This window comes from Cnephaeus nilssonii, assembly GCF_951640355.1.
Source record: "Cnephaeus nilssonii genome assembly, chromosome: 20".
In the NCBI taxonomy this organism is placed as follows: Eukaryota; Metazoa; Chordata; class Mammalia; order Chiroptera; family Vespertilionidae; genus Cnephaeus; species Cnephaeus nilssonii.
Window position 1 is genome coordinate 31574158 of NC_137091.1, and position 21083 is coordinate 31595240.

At 48.1% G+C, this 21083-nt stretch overlaps 2 protein-coding genes across 2 annotated transcripts in view; both read right to left on the bottom strand.

Moving 5' to 3' along the window:
* KLHDC4 (kelch domain containing 4) overlaps positions 1 to 1395 on the bottom strand; it is a 56736-nt gene extending 55341 nt beyond the window's left edge. The window contains exon 1 of the mRNA XM_079759622.1: positions 1237 to 1395. Coding sequence (XP_079615748.1) covers positions 1237 to 1335 — 99 coding nt within the window. The 5' untranslated portion in view covers positions 1336 to 1395. The remainder of the gene's footprint in view (positions 1 to 1236) is intronic.
* A 10526-nt stretch (positions 1396 to 11921) lies between these two features.
* On the bottom strand, positions 11922 to 17389 carry LOC307092483 (speedy protein E4-like; the record flags this gene model as incomplete). The annotated part of the gene is made up of 7 exons (XM_079759763.1): positions 11922 to 12020; positions 13555 to 13629; positions 13798 to 13969; positions 15632 to 15717; positions 15908 to 15966; positions 16607 to 16819; positions 17281 to 17389. The coding sequence occupies 7 exons, from the start codon at positions 17387 to 17389 to the stop codon at positions 11922 to 11924; spliced, it is 813 nt and encodes a 270-aa protein (XP_079615889.1).
* Positions 17390 to 21083: the final 3694 nt, after the last annotated feature.

The window sequence follows — 21083 nt, forward strand, 5'->3', positions numbered from 1 at the left end:
CCACTATGGCCATTCCTGTGTTTGTGTAGTTGGGGGAAGTTTTTCCAAGGGAAACCTTTGAGTGTGTAATTACTAGGCTGTAGCTTCCCCTTGTCTAGATATTGACAAAGTAGGTCCATAGTGGCTCTGCCAATTTTCACCCTCTCAGCAGTCTATGGAAGTATCCATTATCCTGCTACTTCTATGTGGGTAGTTAGTTTACCTAACGGCTGTCCTGTTGACCAACATGTCCCTAATGCCAAACATGCTGCATTAGGTACTCAAGGCAAATTACTGAATGACTGGAATTTTACAGAAAGACCTGAAAGGAGAAGGGACTATTGGAGTCACAATTAGTTCAGAGCTCCTGATCTAGTGTCATTCACCTCAGAAATTATCTTCCTTAAAGCGGATAAGGTGGGAGGAAGGAGTGGCTGGAATGAGGAGCAGCAGGTGTGGAGGGAGAGCTGCTTTATGAGTTTTGGTGCAAACTGGCACTATCGCCCACCATTATGCAATGAGGACAGGCATCTCCACCGGTGTGTCTGGTTGAGAGCTACTCATTAAGAGCACAGGCTCTGCCTTCTGGAGACCCATTTCAGACTCCCTCTGGCCACTTCACAGCTGTGTGACCCAGAGCGGTGCATTCTGATTTCCTGTCAGATGGGGGTGCCAAAGCTACCTAATTCATTCGGTTGTGAGGATTAAAACCCAGAGAGCACAGTGCCTGGCCCACAGCCAACACTCATGAACCATTATAAGTTGCCCCAGGCTAGGGAGCCGGAGAACCACAGTCAACAGAAAGCAGAACGCTCAACTCTGAGTTCAGCCCTGTTCCATTTGCAAACCCCTGCTGAGAGAAGTGAAAGTGAGAGAGAAGGAGGGAAAGCAGAGAAAGTGAGAGGGGAAGAGGGACTGAGAAAGAAGAGAGTGGTGGTTGCCGTCAACCGGTACGGAATGCCCGAGTTTCACTTACTCCGCGGACGCTCATTGCTCAGGGTTGCTGTGAGAATTACTTTTTTAAAGACGAGGCGTGAGGCTCAGAAGTTAAGCCTTTGCCTCCCCCCGCCCCATCACGCCCCAGGCAGAGGCGCGCCGCCGGATCCTCCCACACTAACAAGCCGCCCCTCCAGCTCCCAGCCGAGGGAAACCCGGCAACGCCAGCGACACAGGGCGGAGGAAGCCAGCGGACGAGAGCAAGGCAGCCAGCGCGGAGGAGCAGCGCGCACGAGGGCCCGTCCCGCCGGCCCCGCTCACCTCCTCCTTCCGTGAGCGCTTGGACACCTTCTTCTCCATTTTGGCGGCCGTCTTCTCCGCCCCGCGGCCCTTCTTCTCTTTCTTGCCCTTCTTGCCCATCGTGCCGGTCCGAGGCGGCCACGGGACGCCAAGGCTGGTAGCAGGCAGCGCGCGGCGCGCGGCGCGCCGGAAGTACGTTTCGTGAGCCGGCGCGCGGAAGTGCGTCACTTCCGGGAATGCGGGCTGGGGCTCCGGGGCTTTACTTCACCACAATCTCTGGAAATGAGCAGGAGGGCCTCTTGCAGGACTGGCTCCGTCCCCGAAGTACCGAGCTGCGCCGGGTGCCTTCAGCTCTGCGTCCTTCACTGCCTGCGGGTCGCCGCAGTTGTCGTTTTCGGTGCGACCCAGACTGGCCTTGAAGGCTGGCTTCGAAGTTTACTCCATCTGGGCAAATTGCTTAGCCCTGTTTAGAATGACCCAATTGGTGACTTGTCAGGAAGCGACATTTCTTCTACCTGGGACCCTTTTGGAAATGAGATGATTGTTGTGGCTTCAACCCCAGAAGACTGTGCATGCACTTACAAGAATTTACAGACCCTAAGTGAAGACAATACTTTTTCCCAAACAAATCGCCCCTGTACTGTTAGGTGCTGAGGGTATTTTGCTCATCAATAAAAATACAACCCTGGCCCTAACTGGTTTGGCTCAGTGGATAGAGCATCAGCCTGCAGACTGAAAGGTCCCAGGTTCGATTCCAGTCAAGGGCATGTACCTTGGTTGCGGGCACATTCCCAGTAGGGGGTGTGCAGGAGGCGGCTGATTGATGTTTCTCTCCCATCGATGTTTCTGACTATCTATCCCTCTCCCTTCCTCTCTGTAAAAAATCAATAAAATATATTTAAAAAAAAAAATACAACCCTGCCCTAGTCGGTTTGACTTAGTGGATACAGCGTTGGGCTGCAGACTGAAGAGTCCCAGGTTCGATTCCTGATCAGGTCAGGGCACATGCCAGGGTTGCCATCCCCAGTAGGGGGCTTGCAGGAGGCAGCCAATCAATGATTCTCTCTCATCATTGATCTCTCTCTCTCTCTCTCTCTCTCTCTCTCTTTCTCTCTCTCCCTCCCTCCCTCTCTGAAATCAATAAAAATATATTTTAAAAGAAAGAAAAATACAACCCTGCCATTCCACTTTCTAGATGACTTTCCTCAAATGTCCTGTATTAGAGGACTTGTTTCTTCATTGGTAGAGCAGGACTCATCACACCTCCCCTCCAAGGGTAGTTAAGTTTATCAAGCCTGAGGAACTAGAACTACCCCCTAGGCAACTTTAGTATTTTACTCAAAGCCTATATAATAAAAGCCTTATATGCTAAGTGTCTGGTTGTCCAGTCTGCCGTTCAACCAAAGTGTAATATGCTAATGATATGCTAAGGCCACTCAACTGCTCGCTATGACGTGCACTGACCACCAGGGGGCAGTTGATTGGTCGCTATGACATGCACTGACCACCAGGGGACAGACGCTCAGTAGGTTAGCTTGCTGCTGGGGCCTGAGCAAGATGAGCCCGACATGCCCTGGAGCCCTCCCCAGCTGGCCAACCTCCCGCATCCCATCCCCGGCCCTGATTGTGCACCGGTGGGGTCCCTTGGCCTGGCCTGTGCCCTCTCACAATCCGGGACCCCTCGGGGGATGTCAGAGAGCCGGTTTCGGCCTGATCCCACAGGACAGGCTGAGGGACCCCACTGGTGCACACATTTGTGCACCAGGCCTCTAGTAATGTAATAACCACTTGTAGGACATGGAATGCTATGGTTTGGACAGAGCAGCATGATCATGCTTATCATTACTAATCAAAGAAATTGGACAAATTAAGGAAAATCACAAGCAAACATTTGGCAAAGGGAAAGTATAAACCAGGAAGTGATCTACTTTCTTAAAAAGAAAAAGTACTGTAGATCTAATTAATTTGCTAATCCCTGATCAGTCAAGGAGGAATGCTTTTCCAAACAACTCCAAGCCTTGTCCAGAAACCTAGTTATTTAATAAGAAAATAAAATTTGGGGAAATTATGAGAAGAAAAGGTAGAATAGGATTCTGGCTGCCACTATCTCCAGCACTGCCTGTTAGAGAATAAAAGGAGACCTGTGATGATAGAAAAATAAAAACATTTGGAAGCTGATCAAAATGCTGCTGCAGAACTTCACAGAAACCTGGATCGTGAGTCTCAGACATAATCATTTTTTACAATGGGCTACAAAAGGCCATATCCTCACTATTGCCGTGTGGAAATCATTACTTTCCCTCTAGTGCAGTATGACTTTAAGAACATGCCTAATCCTTTTATGCTTTTCTAAGAATATTAAGTAACCTTGAGGCAATGCACTTGAAGCAAGATGGCCCTTCAGTCACAGCACATCTGTCTGCAGTACGTTACAGCAGTCCCCTCTTAAGGGCTGCAAAAGGGGACCACATTCCCTATTAAAGATTTAGAAAGATCCGGTAGATGCAGTGCTTAATACTTTTATTATCCAAAAAATCTTAAAGCTGAATTGGAAGGCTCTTGGATTATGTGTCATAGTGATTTACGGATAAGGTTGAAATTCTCATTACTGAGAAAGAAAGAGAATAGAACATATGAAATGAGATCAGAATCCTAAAATAGTAAAAAGATTAAGTACAGGGACTTATTTTAGTGAAATTCATATTTTTGAAACCTTAATGGATTATCTTAAATCTAGTAATATATCAACTATCAAGTGTACTTTGGTGGAGTCAGACGCCCTCTGCTGTCTTCAAGTTGAAATCCGGAAGAGAGAGAAAAAAAAAAATAATGGACCCAACTTCTAAATTACCATCACCACCAGTATTCAGAGTAATTGGAGAGTTCTCTCAAGTGTGGTATAGGTGAGGTGGTTCTTTGCACATTTCCCATACAGAGGGTAAGAATAATAAATCTGCCTACCTACTACACAGACTTCTTGGGAGACTCAAGTGAAAATATAAGAAAGCTTAGAAAAATTAAAAGCAAAATGCAAATTTAAGAGATTTTATGTGCTGCAAAATGAGGTCATGATTTGAACTGGCTGACAATCATTTCATTAACTGGATACTACAACGTGTGGACACGGTACTAGGTCACCTGGGATACAAAACAGAAGAGCAGCCACCAGCTTCAAGGTTTTGTTCTAATAAGAAAAACATGATGTTCCTCAAAAGCATTGTGAAATGAAGCAAGGAATAAGGAAGGAAGAATAGAAGGAGGGAGGTGGGAAAGGGTGAAAAAGAAAGGAAAAAGAAGGGAGACAGTGAAGTCAAAGGAAGGGAATGAAATAAAAATCAGTTTCGTACGTTTTGTCCAGTTTTCTAGTTGTCTGAGGGAAAGGATAAGTTCAGTCTCATTGCTCCAGTGTGGCTAAGAGCAAAATTCTCTCCTCTTTGCGATTAAAGAATACTGCCTTATGTCCAACTATTTTGAGATATTTTTGTTATTTATTTCTAATTTAATGCATTAATTTAAGGTATCTAAGAGTTTAGTGCTCTCAATTTCCCTTTAAATACTGCTTCAGCTGCACCCCCCAATTTTTAATATGTCACATTTTGATTTTCATTCAGTTCAGGACACTTCCTCTTTTGATTTCTTCTTAGACCCCTGGGTTACTTAGAAGTGTGTTATTTAGTTTCCATATAGTTGAAGATTTTCTAAAGATCTTTCTAAAAGGTAATTTTTTCTGTTTTTACGACCTTATCTTTATCTTTATTATCCTACAATTTCACTAAGACATATTTAGTTAGTTAGTTGTTGTTAATCCTCACCCGAGGATATTTTTCCATTGATTTTTTAGGGAGAGTGGAAGAGAGAGGGAAAGACAGAGAGAAATATTGATGTGAGAGAAACACACTGATTGGTTGCCTCCTGCATGCGCCCTTTAAGACTGTCAGAACTGAAGTCAAATGTGGCAACATGTGCTCATGCCCCGAAGCAAAAGCCATCTCAGAGCCCAGTTTCTACCCAATTTCTGTTTCTACTGTCTTTTAGGTTCTGATTTGGTTATTCTTTACCCCTTGTTAGCTCTCTGATGTCTTTAAGAAGACTCTTTCAACATTTGTTCAACATTCTTTTAGTTATTTTGAATGGGAGGAGTGGTCCAAATAACCTAACATCACTTGAAATGTAGCATTGCTTCATTTTTACAATGGTGTCTTTCAGTGTGTAATTAATATAGACTGATTTTTAAAATTTGGAAAATACAGACAAGAATAATGAAGGAAACCCCAAAGTCACCCATAGTCTCCTGTCACCCACACAACTAAGCATCTGGGGGAATTTCCTGCTGACTGATATTAAGCAAAGATCTGTGTGAAAGCCTCACTCATCTGCTTAGCTCACATGGACAGGGCCGCTTTCATTCTTTCTTTTTTTAATTTTTAATTTTTTTAATTTGAGAGAGAGAGAGAGAGACTTGCTGCTCCACCCATTCATACGTTCATTGGCTGACTCTGTATGTGTCCTGTCCAGGGATCAAGCCCAAAACTTTGGCCTATCAGAATGACGCTCTAACCAACTCACCTGCCTGGCCAAGGTGGGCCTCATTTATTCTTGATCTTTCCCTCTCTTCTTTATCTCCAGATCTCAGAGGCATCACAGGAAGATCAAAGACATTTTGTAAACCATCAGATGCAAAAACTGGGGAGACGGGAACACCAAAACCTAGACAATAGTACCGAAAATGAAACAAAAGACAGAAACCATGCTGGATATGCTAACTGCAAACTAGGAACCAACTTTAACATCACAGGGCCCACAGTGAATCAGGGAACAGGTTGAAATGAAGCCACAGACCTTGCAGGTCACCCATATGAGCCTGCAGGCTCACATCTGTCCTGGTTAAGCCCACCCAAACACAGTCCAAAATCAGGGCTCCTTCCTGCAAGGGTCAGAGACACCAAACTAGAGAATACACAGTATGCAAAACAATGCAAATCTGCCCCTAATCTGAAGTTTGTTGTTTTAACAAAAAACTCCTTGATAAATTGTTGAAGATGATGATTCTAAAGTTAAGTCAATTTTTTAAATCCTTATAATATCTATTTGAACATCTGGCTCTTTAATTCTGCCAGACCCAGGGACCAGCCCAATCATCTCATAGTCAACAACTTACTAGTGTGCTTAGTGTTCTTGCACTGAGTAGCCCCATACGTTCTAGCCGCCTCGCTGTGAAAATAGATTGCACCCACTAAAACGGAATTCTCCAGAAGGGAGTTTCTCTCACTGTTCATCCCTGCGGTTCTGATCTCAGGCCACCTGGAGGAGACCAGGTGTTAATATTTCACGAATTACTAGTATAGTTCTGAAACCTACATTATTGGTACAGAGCTAACCACATCCTCCTATTCTTGGCCATATTAGAGAGTGACATAATTAATATAAAACATGAGAAATCAACAAAGACTTCTACATCAGAATCTGAAGCCTGGAATGTTGTAAGAGGCACTCGGAAACTGAACTGGGCCCTAGCTGGTTTGGCTCAGTGGATCAAGTGTCGGCCTATGGACTGAAGGGTCCAGGGTTGGATTCCAGTTAAGGGCACATGCCCAGGTTGATCCCCAGTGGGGGGTGTGCAGGAAGCAGCCAATCAGTGATTCTCTCTCATCATTGATGTTTCTATCACTCTCTCCCTCTCCTTTCCTTTCTGAAATCAATAAAAATATATTTTTTTAAAAAGAGAAAGAAACTGGAGAATTGGTTTGCCCAGTATTTCAAAGACATGCCAGGAATAATATATTCATGTTATATGATTTCTAAGTCAATATGTTCCCATTAATAGCTTTTCCTCCAGTGGTCATGAGAATACTCTACAAACTTATTGCATTTTAAATATATTTTATTGATTTTTTACAGAGAGAAAGAGAGAGGGATAGAGAGTTAGAAACATCCATGAGAGAGAAACATTGATCAGCTGCCTCTTGCACACCCCCTACTGGGGATGTGCCCAAAACCAAGGTACATGCCCTTGACCGGAATCGAACCTGGGACCCTTGAGTCCGAAAGCCGATGCTCTATCCACTGAGCCAAACCGGTTTCGGCAAACTTATTGCATTTTAATTATCCATGTGCTATATCTCTCTTCCACTAGATTCTAATCTCTCAGGACTGATTTTTTTTCTAAATCACCCAAGGATATGTGTGTGGTTTTTAAATTGATTTTTACAGATGGAGGGAGAGAGAGAGAGAGAGGAGAGAGAGAGAGAGAGAGAGAGAGAGAGAGAGAGAGAGAGAGACATTGACGTGAGGGAGAAACAGCAATCGGCGGCCTCCTGTACTCTAGGGCAGTGGTCGGCAAACCATGGCTCTCGAGCCACATGCGGCTCTTTGGCCCCTTGAGTGTGGCTCTTCCACAAAATATCACTTGCGGGCGCGCATGTACAGTGCGATTGAAACTTCATGGCCCATGCGCAGAAGTCGATTTTCGGCCTGGGCAAGTCTATTTTGAAGAAGTGGCGTTAGAACACTCAAGGGGCCAAAGAGCCGCATGTGGCTCGCGAGCCATGGTTTGCTGACCGCTGCTCTAGGGGATGGACCGGACATCAAACTTGCAAACAAGGTATGTGCCCTGACTGGGAATCGAACCCACAACCTCTTGGTATTCGGGATGACACTTCAACTGAGCCACTGGCTTGCTTTCTTTTGCTTTTCGCGCTGACTTATAACTTAGTCTTAAATGTTTATAAATTTTTCCAGTTTGGGTCATGTTAGTAAACATTTTCTTCCACGTTTATTTGACACTTTAGTTTATTTTCCAGGATTATCATGTCATTCTGTAGCATTTGCGTTTTGAGAAATGGAGTACCAATACTTTCAATTTCTCAAAATGAGCACGCTTTTGTGGGTGGGATTCCTGGTTCAGGAGCACCCTCTTCAGGGAGTCCTGGGGTATCGCGTCTCTCGTGGTGGGGAGGTGGGGAGTTCCTTTCATTTCTCTGGGTTCTTAGTGTCCCCTTCCTGGCTCTGGCGGCCACGTTAGTCACTGTCTTTGGACAGGCCACGCGGGTGCTGTGCCGACTGCTGACTCTGAGGCTTTGCATGTGTGAGCGTGTCTTTCTCCACCTCCCCCCTTCCCCGCGATGGGCAGGAGGACTCTTGCTGGGCTGGGCATCCTCGGACTTGGCTGGGGCCCAGCAGGTTCCCGCTGTCTTTGTGGTCTGGTCCCCAGAGATGCCTGTGAGATCTCCGACACGGAGCCTGTGTGCTCAGGTCTTTGCCGTTTACAATCCTCTGCGGATACTCTCCTGTTTTCACGAATGGAACTCCAGCGCCTCTTTCCTCGCCAGTCAGGGAAGGCCAGTCCTCTGAAAGGCAGGAGCCCTGTGCTCCCTCCCCCACGGCAGGGGAGCGAGCGGCGCTGTCTGCAGGAAACCTCGCTCTGAGAGAGTGGGGACTGCGATGGCCCCAGAGCATTGTCACCCTCGGCCTGATGCTGGCGGGTGAAACGGGCAAGCAGTTCTGGTTCTGTGATCACAAAGCTGTCTGGGCAGTTCCTGCTCTGAAGAGTCTGTTAAGATTCACCCTGTGGCTTGTTCCCTTGTCCTTTGTAATGAACCTAAAATCCCTAAGTATCTGCAGTTCTGATTCGTTTCTTTTCTTTAAAAAAAAATCTTTATTGACTTCAGAGAGGAAGGGAGAAGGAGAGAGAGAGAGAGAGAGAGAGAGAGAGAGAGAGAGAGAGAGAGAGAGACATCAATGATGAGAGAATCATTGATCAGCTACCTGCTGTTTGCCCCTACTGGGGATTGAGCGCGCAACCTGGGTATGTGTCCTTGACTAGAATCGAACCCAGGACCTTTCAATCCATCAGCCCAAACTCTATCCACTGAGCCAAACCAGCCAGTGCCGATAGCATTCTTTTTCATTCAACATTTTATTTTGAAAAAAACTTTCAATTTACAGAGCAGTTACACGCATTGTACACAGAACTCCCATATTCCTTTTGCCCAGACACCGTGTGGAGAAGACTCGCCACCCGGACACGGGACTCCAGTCTCCCCTTAATTTAAAGGAATGTCTGTACCTCCGCCGCTGCACGAGGTGCGCCCTCGCCCTGACCCTTTCCTTACCTTGGGAGCTTACGGCTTAGAATCAGCGACCACAGGAAATTGACAAATGAGGGAAAGAACGAGGTGTGTCCTGCTCACTTACATGTGAAACATTTAACTAAAATAATTAGTGTAGAGAGTTCCGCCATAACCTCATGGACTGTTCGCCCGGGATGCCTCCCGTCCCCCTTGTTGGGAAAGAGAAACCCACCCCCAACACACAGACACGCTTCCTCCTTGGCTTCTCCTCACTCAGTGGCTCCCACGTCATTAGCTGCCCCATGTCCCGAATTGATGCATCTCCCGAGCTCCAGAGGCCTGTGAGCGCCCCCTTGTTTCACTCCTCACGTCATCAGCGTCCCCCGTCTCCGCTGCCACAGCGCTGGCCTGAACTGTTCCTGCAGCCACACCTGTTTCCCTGCCCTGACCACCGGCCATGCTCAGGGTGTCGTGTCATGAACACTTTGGCTGGTCCTTGTCCCTGGGTCCCTGGAGGAAGCCCTTCAGTCCTCGGAGTGTCCTGAGTGACAGGGGTGTGTGCGCACCCCGCTGGGCCCCGTGGAGCACACCTGGGCTTATGCTGAGGAGGGGCCTCAGGGCGTGGGCCAGTCAGGCCAGAAAGACCAACCCTGTGCTTGCAGGTCAGGGATTAGGCCCGATCTCTGGGGAGGAGAGGGCGCTGGAGACCGAGTTCAAACTCCGGGCCAGTGATTGACAGGATCGTGCCTACATATTGAAACCCCAAGGAGAACCCAGGTCCTGAAAGCTCAGGTGAGCTTCTCTGATGAGTGAAGCACATCTGAGTGCTGTGAGGGAGGCCACAGGCTGAGGACCCAGAAACTTGGTGTGTGGGACCGCCCAGCATTCTCTGACCATCCCATCTCCCAGGAAGCTTTCCTCCACAATCCACTGTTCATGGCAGTAGTTCCTCCTTCTCCAGGCCCATCTCCCTTAACAGCGTGAACTTGCCCCAGAAATTTCCCCAGTACTCTCTTTTCTTTTCTTTTTTTTTTTTATTGATTCAGAGAGGAAGGGGGAGGGAGAGACAGAAATAGCAATGATGTGAGAATCATTGATTGGCTACCTCCTGCATGCCCCCTATGGTGAACGAGCCTGCAACCAGGCACATGCCCGCAGCCAGGCACAAGCCCTTGACCGGAATCGAACCTGGGACCCTTCAGTCCACAGGCTGACGCTCTATCCACTGAGCCAAACTAGATTAGGGCAATGCCCTCATTTCTTTTCCAGGGTTCCTGCTTCACCACAGGCTCTACGTGTTCCTTCTACCACCTGATACTGTTATTGGAGGTTGTGAAAAGGACTCCCATTAGGGGTAAAAGAGTGAACACTGTGTGTTCTCTTGTGCTCAGGGGTCCCTTGTCACAGCCCATTTCCAGGAAAGCTTGTCTGGTGGAGTCACCTGTCCTTGACTTGGAATTTCTGGTCATTGTCTGGGTACCCGGGATGCTTTCTTCCTTCTCTCTGCTCTTCCCCATTCTTCTACCTCAATATTGTCCCCTTCTTTCCGCTCTCAGACTCTAGCTTAGGATCTGCCTCAACTTCTATTATTTTTTTCTAATATGTGGAAAACAATTCAGGATTATTTTTCAGAGTTAAGAAAGTTGTTTGAATAATCACAACCCCATTTAGCTACATTATCATTTGACAGTGAAGAGGAGAATCAAATTGACACTACCACACATATCACAGAGGTGAGAATTCATCTTTATTATATTTTTTCAAGAGATGCATAGCCCTGTGCTCTTTAATGATCTAAAATAACATACACACATGTCACGAAGGCAAGGTAAAAAATTATACTTGAATTCTCACAATTCAATAATATAGACCAAAAAATAAATAAATAAAAATTACATTTACAAGAATACAGAGGAACTGCTCAACTAGCTATAATTAATGTTATATAAATATAATAGATAAAACCACAAAAACCTCTCTGAGTATGGAAACAAAATTAGACAGTATTTACATATGTATTCCAGCTATAACATTAGAAAACTATTCAAAACTACTTAACATAAATACATAAATATGAAACCCTACTTCCTTATTGTCCTTGTGCACTGGGTGAGGGGGGAGTCCCTCAGCCCGGTCTGTTCCCTCTGGCAGTCCAGGACCCCTTGGGGGATGTCTGCCTGCTGGTTTAGGCCTGCTCCCCACAGGCCTGCTCCTGCCACTGCCGCTGCGCTTGCCCGGCTTCTGGCTGAGCAGTGCCCCCCCCCCTCCCCCGCTGTGGGAGCTCACTGACTAACAGGGGGCAGCTCCTGCATTGAGCATCTGCCCCCTGGTGGTCATTGCATGTCATAGCGGCCAGACATTCTGCTGTTCATTATATAGTATGAGAATAAATATAACAATCCTATGGGCAACATTTTCAAAATAAACCAATAGAATGTATGGCATACATTCAGCTATCACACACTTAGGGCTCTAATTTTATACTTTTCAAGTATTTCCCACCTTCAGATGGCTCTGCACTGTTGCACTTAGGTGTAGAAAAAACAGGACCTCCAGCTTCTGCCTCAGGGGAGATCTGAGTTAAGCAATGTGACATGTGGGATGGAGCCTCAGGAAGGGATGGAATCTGAAAAAACCCTACTTCCTTATTACCCTCCTACAGACTCCTCGAAGTGCTCCTAGGGACAGACAGACATAGCTATTGAGCTTGCCGGTGATCGTTGTGGGCTCAGCGATCTGGAGGTAAGAGGAAGAGACAGGATGTCACATTCCAAACAGGCAGCTCTCCACATGTAAAGATGATTAAATCCTCAGGCGAGTCTAACGGAGTTTAGACTGACCTATAGACCCCATTTTATCTCCAGTGCCCCTTTCTCAACCCCACTCCGGAACCACTGTTTCGACGTTGAAGACCCTGAGTCCAAACATTTCTTAATATACCCAGCGACCTGCTGTATAGCCAGGACTCTAGGTGACCCTGTTCGGGGGCAGCACACTTAGGGAGAGAGCTGCTCTCGCTCACTCACACCTTGGTCCTTTTGTGCTCCTTCACATCTGAACTCCCAGCCACACTGCAAACATCACTGACATGTCAGCAGCACAGACCATGAGCCCAGGTGCCCCATCCCTGCTCCGAACCCTGGATCCTGATGTTTAACCATCATACCGAGTCTGAACGAGGCTAGTGCTATGGTGTGAGTGTTTGTGTCCCCCAAATTCATCACCCCTGAGGTGATGGTAATAGGAGGTGGGGGCCTTTGGGAGGTGGTTAGGTCATTGTGTGGGGTCCCTAAGAATGAGCTTATTGTCTGCCCTTAGCAGAGACCCCAGAGAGATGCCTCGCCCCTTCCCCTGTGGAAGGACATGGCGACATGTTGGCGTCTGCAGCACAGAAGACGGTCCTCTCCAGAACCCCACCGTGCCAGCACCTGACCTCAGCCTTCCAGCCTCCAGAGCTGTGAGAAGTAAATGTCTAAATGTCTGTTGTTGATCAGCCACCCGGCTGTGGTATTTTGCTATAGCGGCCAGAATGGACTAAGCTAGGTCACAAGATTTTAACCAAAACTTAATCCTCTGCCCAAATCTGTCACTCCCATGTGTTGATCAGAGTAAGCCATGCCGGAGGCAGTGTTTCTCAACCCTTAGTTCATTCTGACAAACTTCCTTGGCCATAAACTTGAGGGGAGACGTGTAATGGTGCAGGGGGAGAGACTGTGAGCCAGGGGAAATGAAGAACACACGGTGACCTGGCCATAGGCGATTTGTTTGCATGTAAACTTGGATGAAAACATAGCTAGTCAGGATTTACCTATTGATCTTTGGATATAGACTGTTCCACCTGATATCCTGTTGTTGACTTCATTGCAGAAAGTCCCTATAGTTGGCATTCCTGAGGGATGAAAAGGCCCAATTGAGTGAACAACAGAAAGCCACAATATATGGAAAAAATTGGAAACTTACTTTTCACAAAACACAACATTTCAATAAAGCTCTTATTTGGACCCAATTGCTCTGTTTAAAATGATTCCACCGAATCTGGAGGTCTGGCCCCCACACATCCCACTGAGGAGCCTGTGTGTCAGCTCTGGCTGGGAGCTGAGTCAGTGCCTGGCTGTGTGCCTGGCGGGTCCACTTCAGTGTGTGGAGAGGTGATGGGGAGGGGGACGATGAGCGTGGGTCCAGCCATTGGATTCCTGGGATTTCTTAAAGAGGCAACAAACCCTTCCCTCTGTACCTGTGAGGACACAGACCCGCCTTCCTTCAGACCTACCTTAGGCTCGGTGGTCTCGGAAAGGAGGGTGCGATCTTGCCCCCACACCCAGAGCTCTGGATCAAAAGCCTGGATCTGGAAGGACAAACAGCCCCCGAGAAGATGATGACTCTCCAGGTGGACCCCATCCCGTCCCTGGTCCAGCCTCCAATTCTTTGTCATCCCCAAATCCCCAAACCGGCCCCCCACGGTCCCCTGTCTCTCCAATCTGGCCCCCTCTCCCTAATCCCACAGCCCACCTACCTCTTCGCACTCTTCTCGCGTGACCCTCGCCCTCCAGCCCAGGGCACAGAAGAACTGGAATCGCAGTTTGTGGAACAAGGGGCGCAGGGGGCAGTTGTTCTTCCCAAAGAGGAAGGACAAGATGGCCTCCTTAGGGGCCTGGTAATCCTCTTCCATGTCCAGGGCCAGGTAGCTGAGGACGGACATTAGGTTGCCTGTCAGGAGCAGGGCAGGAAGGACCCTGCCTGTGGTCAGCCTCCCGGAAAGCACACAGGCTGGGTCCTCCTCACACAGGCCCTAGGGGGCCCGATCCGTGTCTCTGAGGGCCACCCAGGCACCAGGAAGCTGAGCGGGGCCTGAGGGCACCTCTCAGACCTTGACGATGAAGATAAAATTCAGCAGGGAAGCCGGCCCTTCCCTTCACCCGTAGTGTGTGCACACACCTGCCTCCTATGGTGTCAGTGCCCACACAGCTCCTGCGGGCAGGGGCCGACCCGTCCATGTCCGTCTTCATCACTTTCCTACCAAGTGACTAACAGGCCCATTAACTCAACAGCACTTTTAAATTCTCTTCCCATCCTCACGTTCCCTGGCACATGAGATGGACTATACAAGGTTGCACAGAATGAATGAATGAATGAATGAATGAATGAATGAACACTTTTTCTCACAGTCAAGTGGAAAACTGATTACCTTAGAGACTCAATATAATTTGAACATTTGCAAAATAAAATTGTGCAGAGTGTTTTAAGATGTTTTGACGAGCGCCCTCCTCAACAGGTGCCTAGTTTAATGGGATTGGGGAAGGAGAAGGGGAGAGATGAGAAATAATTGTAATCCAAAATATCACATTGTAGCAGGATTTTAATTGAAGTGCTATTGGTGTGTAGAAATCGTGGGGTCAGAGACAGTAACTGAAGATTCTGATGTTTGAATCAATTTTAGGGATATGTCTTTTTTCCAGATACATACATGTAAAAAAATACCTAGACAGAAAATACAACATAAGAAGAACACAGGGAAGGGTGTTGGGGAGAGCAGTAAGCAAAGAATGGGATATAGGGTGGTAAGCAAGTTTGATAGAGATCATAAAGAGCTGAATTCAAGCTCAGAACCCAGACCTTGAATCAGAAGGTAATTAGCAAATGAAATTGTGGGGTGGTTGGTGAAGTGGTTAGACCTGTGTTTTGGAAGGATATTCAGGGAGACTTGTAAGAAACATCCCTGGGGCGCATTTTACAAGAGACCTGTTTTATTGATTGATTGATTGATTGATTGTTAATTCTCACCTGAGGATTTGATGTTCAGGAAGAGTGGAAGGAAGGAGAGAGCGAGATATCCATGTGAGAGACACATCGATTGGATGCCTCCCTCACTTGCCCGACCAGGGCCTGTTATGGACCTGCAACCTGTGTATGTGCCCCGACGGGGAATCGATCCCAGTACCTTTCGGTGTAGGGGACAGCACCCGTAACAACTGAGCCACCCCAGCTGGATCTGTGTTACTGAGTGAGAGCTGGAGTGAGGAGGAAGACCATGACGTTTGGATTGTTATAGGGGTGAGAGAGAAGGAGACAGAGGTAATAATGACAAGCCCCAAGTATATTTACTTGGGAGCAAAGTGGTGTCCATCCTTTATGACGCTTTTGTGTTTTCTTTGGCTTTGCTCAGTCTTTTCACTGTTGGCTTTAACAACGAATAGCATTAAAAAACATTATACTACAATCTGTCCGTTTGCACACAAAGGAAACTACAAATAGGTTAAAAAATAGGTGAAAGGTCAGAGATGCAACCCCTCTCCCTCCATCTCCCCGGGGTATGAATACTGACTGATGGGAATAAGCAAGATACTCACAGGGCCAGGAAGAAATGCATTCGCTGGTACTGCCAGGAGAAGAGGCCCACGCGGCTGAAGTAAGCTACCACCATAGACAGGAGGTACTGACGGAAAAAGAACAAACATGAAAGATCCCGGAGGAGCCAGGGCTGAGGCAGGCTGCCCGTCCACACTGCAGGAGACCCCTCGGTCCCCGAAGGGAAGGGTGACAAGGCATCAGGTTGGAGAGACAACTGTGGGCTCAGAAGGCTCTCCCCTGCCCAGGATAGAAGGCAGAGCAGGAATACCTCTTACCTTGTCCGAGAGCCTCAGATTTGTGTCCCAGGCCAGGAATCTTTTAATGACAGGATCCTCTGTGAAAGAGGGTGTATGTTAGCTTGAGGACAGCAACAGGGTTGCCATGGGAGCGTTGCAGGGCCAAGAGCAGAACCATGGCCCTCCTGGGGAAGTTTCAGGATAGCGGCCAAGGCTGAGGCCAGTAGGAGGAGGGATAGAGGAGATTGTTCCTGGGGCAAAGAAGCAGTGGTGACCCCTGAACCTTACTCACCCAGTTTGGGGCGACTGAGTGACAGGTGGGGTGTCAGTCACATATCTGCAAGATTCAGAGCTTAAATAATCCAACAACATGCATGAATGTACCCCTGCCAGTGCCATGGCCATCGTCAATGGACAGTCCATCAGGGTGGGAAGGAGGCCTCATTGTGCCCTCTTACACAGATGAAGGTGTTTAGACTCAGAAGGCCAGTCAGAGCTGAGAAGTCGCAGAGGGTGCAGTTGAGACTGAGCTGCCTGATCCCAAGTGCAGACCCCTTTCAGGTGTAGCCTAGTCCTCCATTATCTCTAAGTGCCTCGATGAGTGATTGATACGGAGCCCTCTTAGGAGAGGGAGCTCACTCACCGGCAGGGAATGCTTTTCTGTTGGGAAAGAGTAGTTATAGGAAGGTCCTTTTTAAAGAGTAGGATTAGAGGGTGCTCTCCAGGGTCCCTTCCTACCCAGTAGCCTGGTGAAGGCCTGATGGTGCTCAGGTCGCACTAAAGACACCCCCTGCCTCTTCAACTTCATCTTGAGCCCGCACAGAGTCTCCACGGCCCAGACGTCCTGAGCCCCAGGGGCAGGCTCCTCCTCTGTCCCCTCCTCTGTGGGCCACTCCCTCTTCCTATTCCGGCCAGCGGATTGAGGCAGGGCGCTGCCCTCTGCACAGGGGCCTGCGTAAAGGAACCAGGCTACAATACACAGCATTTGCCTCTGGAATTCAGCTACTGGTCACATAAACCCCTCCCCCACTCCACCCTATTTACCCCCCAACCCCCAAACACAAACCCCTCCATTCTCTCCAGTCTCATAGACTACTGGCCTTCTCCTCAGCCATCTTTCCATCTTTCTATTCATCTTGCCGTTGTTCTATATCTCTGTCCTCAAAACTCGTCCTTGTTAGAGATAATTCCTCCACTGTTTCCTCCCTTCCCTTCTCTCACCCTTGGATCTCATCTCCTCGCCTCCTTCCTAGCTTCCCAGGCTGTCCTTTCGTGGGGATTTCCTTGTCCCCAGCCCCTGTGCTCTCCTCCAATCCCGGGCTTTCTGAATCTCTCTTTCACACACACCACACTCAGGTCCCCCTTCCTTAGTGGTCAGCCCTGTCAAATCCCTCTGCCCCCAGTCTCCTCACCTGATGGTCCTGGGATGACTTCTACTACTCTCACCTCCTGGGGGCACCCTGAGCAGCTAGGCTGTGGTCTCTGCTTCTCACGCTGGAAACTTGGGCCACCACTGGCCATGATTTCTCCCGAATCGTCCCTTTCAGGACACCTAGACGCTGATCTGTTCAAATTCTTGGAGAAGATGCTGTTGCCCACCTCCGTTGCCAAGCACCACGGAATTGGGTCCTTCCAATCAGGAAGGTCGGAAGCCTCTGATGTCATCGGTCATTCCAACAGCTGGAAGGATCCAAACCCATGTAACTGCCATGTGTGCCCTGCTCCTGGGAATCAGGGCCAACCACACTCCGGCCACTGACCCAACAGCCTCTGTCCAGCCTCCAACACCATCCTCTATGGCAGCGTCACTCGTTACCCCTCCCTAGGAGATGCTGTGTTCTCTCCATTCTGAACTTGAAATAGGCCGCACCCTCTCCTTTCCCATCATATTTCAGAGCTTGGTCTGATGAGAGCGGGAGGTCACAAGGACAGTTAGGGGAAGGAGAAATGCTCAGACCTTACTAGAATGAGATACGTGTGTAAAAAAGAGCCCAGGCACACTGACTCCTCGTGTTAAATAGTTACTTAAAACACTCCGTTTGCCAAAGCTCGATGGTCACAGACACGATGTTCAGGATTCTGTCCTGGAGGACATGCATCTCCCGGCCTCAGCATCTTTTAGTCCAAGAGACTGTGAGAACCTAACACCCTAGACAACTGCACATGTGCTCACACACTCAGGTGGTGTCTACAATTTCAGGGAGTCTCTGGATTGCCCAAAGCCTGCCCCTCAATTCGAATTAAACGCTAGTCTACATATTTTCAGCCTGTGCTTCATTCTTGACCCAGACATTTCACTACTTCTCATGTATCCTGTGAATGAAATGTCCCATGCACAGAAATACTACGTGGATTCCAGTTCACGGCAGGACGTGACTTTCTCTGTGTAGGAGGGGAGTAGAGATGCAGAGAAGAGACTAACTACCTCAGTGTCCCACAGGACCAGGGCCGGTTCCCCTGAAGCACCTGCCTACCTCATGGGTCTGCTGTTCACCTGGGCACTGGACCTTTTCCTTCCTTCCTTCCTTCCTTCCTTCCTTCCTTCCTTCCTTCCTTCCTTCCTTCCTCCCTCCCTCCCTCCCTCCCTCCCTCCCTCCCTCCCTTCCTTCCTTCCTTCCTTCCTTCCTTCCTTCCTTCCTTCCTTCCTTCTTTCTTTTCTTCCTTCCTCTCTCCCTTCCTCCCTTCCCTCCCTCCTCCCTTCCTCCCACCCTCCTCCCTTCTTCCCTCCTTCCCTCCCTCCTTCCCTTCCTTCTTTCCCTCTTCCCTCCCTCTTTCCCTTCCTACTTTCCCTCCTTCCTCCCTCCCTTCCTCTTTCCCTCCCTCCCTCCCTCCCTCCCTCTTTTTCCTTCTTTCCTTCCTTCCTTCCTTCCTTCCTTCCTTCCTTCCTTCCTTCCTTCCTTCCTTCCTTCCTTCCCCCCTTCCTTCCTTTTTGTGGTAAAATAACGTAACACAATTTAACATTTTAACCACATTTAGGGTTAAATTCAGTGGCATTGAGCACATTCACATGGCTGTGCTACAATCACCATCCATCTCCACAACTTTTCCATCTTGCCAAACTGAGACTCTGCAGCCATTAAGTGCTGACTCTCCCGTCTCTCCCCAGTCCCCGGCAGCCACCATTCACCTTTCTGTCCTTATGAGGATGACCACTCCCGGCCCCTCATATAAGTGGGATCAGACAGTATGGGCCCTTTTATTTCTGGCTCATTCAGTCAGCATAATGCCCGCAGGGTTCATCCATGTTGTAGCCTGTGTCAGGATGTCCTTCCTTTTTAAGGATGAATAATATCCATTATAAGGGCCATGTTTTGCTTATCCATCCATGGGCTGATGGACAGGTGCTTGTTCCCATCTCTTGGCTCTGAGACTTGCTTTTGACCCATTGTTTGAACTTTGATGAGAAATTCTAGATGTACTCAAACTTTTATTTTTTTATTTTGATCACTTAATCGGCCCATACCAAACAGGAGTGAAGTCAAATCAGCTCACCCAGAAAACAGTATGGAGGTTCCTCAAAAAATTAAAAATAGAACCACTACATGATGCAGCAATACCAGTTCTGGGTACTTATCTAAAGGAGTAGCCAAGATATGGAAACGACCTGTGTCCACCGACAGATGAATGGGCACAGAAGATGTGATCTATGCGTACAAAATGGAATGTGATTCACCTACGAGAAAGAAGGAAATGCTGCCATTTGTGATGGATGGACTTTGAGGGTATTATGCTAAGTGATATAAACCAGACAGAGAAACACAAATCCTGTGTGGTGTCACTAATGTGTGTAATTTAAACCTGGGAAAAAAGTCACTCATAGAAACAGACAGAAAAGAGAGGTTGTCAGTGGCTGGGGTTGGGGATTAGGGAGAGGGTGGTAAAGGGCACAAACTTTCAATTAAAGATGAATAAGGTCTGAGGATTTTATGTGCAACTTAAACTGTTGTATAATTGATATTTGCTAAGAGTACAACTTAAGGGTTTTTACCGAGAAATAAATAGCCCTAGCCAGTTTGGCTCAGTGGATAGAGCATTGGCCTGCAGACTGAAGGGTCCCGGGTTCGATCCCAGTCAAGGTTACATGCCCAAGGTTCGATCCCCAGTGGGGGGTGTGCAGGAGGCAGCCAATCAATGATTCTCTCTCATCATTGATGTTTCTATTTCTCTCTCCCTCTTCCTTCCTCTCTGAAATCAATAAAAAGATATTTAATAAAAATAAATAACGAAATAGGAAAATAGGTGAGGTGATGGATAGTTGGCCTGGATGGAGAGAATCCTTTCATAATATATACATACTAGAGGCCTGATGCACGGATTCATGCATGGGTGGGGTCCCTCAGCTTGGCCAGCACCTTCTCGCAATCTAGGACTCCTCCTGGGATGTAGCAGTGCCAAAATGGCAGGTGGCGGGGAGGAGCCCCAGCCGGGCCAGGCGCAGCTTTGCTGCTGCTCATCCTTGCCCCGCTGTGCCTGCCGCCACTGCTGCTTGGTAGCACTGCCGTGGAGGTGGGAGAGGCTCCTGCCGCCGCAGCTGCTCTCGCCAGCCATGAGCCCAACTTCTGGCTGAGCTGCGCTCCTGCTATGGGAATACACTGACCACCAGGGGGCAGCTCCTGCGTGGAGTGTCTGCCCCCTGGTGGTCAGTGCGCGTCATAGCGACCAGTCGTTCCAGTCATTTGGTCATAACAGTCGCTTAGGCTTTTATATATATAGATATCAAATCACCATGATGCTCACTTTAAAAATATAATTGTATATGTTAATTATACCTTGATTAAGTTGAAATTTTAAAAAAATTTGTGAGGTTCAAGGACTAAATGTCCCCTTCTTCCCAGTCAAGGGCTTTCCCAGTTGGACCAGGTCTCAGGGACCAGGTGCCCAGCCCCGGAGCTCCTCCCCAGCTTCCAGGCCAGGCTGTCCTAGGACGCCCCACCAATGGGAAGGGCACTGCCACATGATGACCTGTGTCCCATCGCTGTGCAAGGTCCACCCTTGGGAAGCAGTGAGTCAGAGGAGACTGACTACAAATCGTGAAGACGGGTGCCAGTTATCTTAACAGAACGGATGTGTTACCCAGAACACACAACCAGGAGGAAACACAGGCAACTAAAGATACAGTCAAGGAAAGAAACCAAGATGGCAGCATAGGAGAACACCTAAACTGCTGCCTCGCACAACAATTTCAAAACTACAACTAAAAGACAGAACGGACATC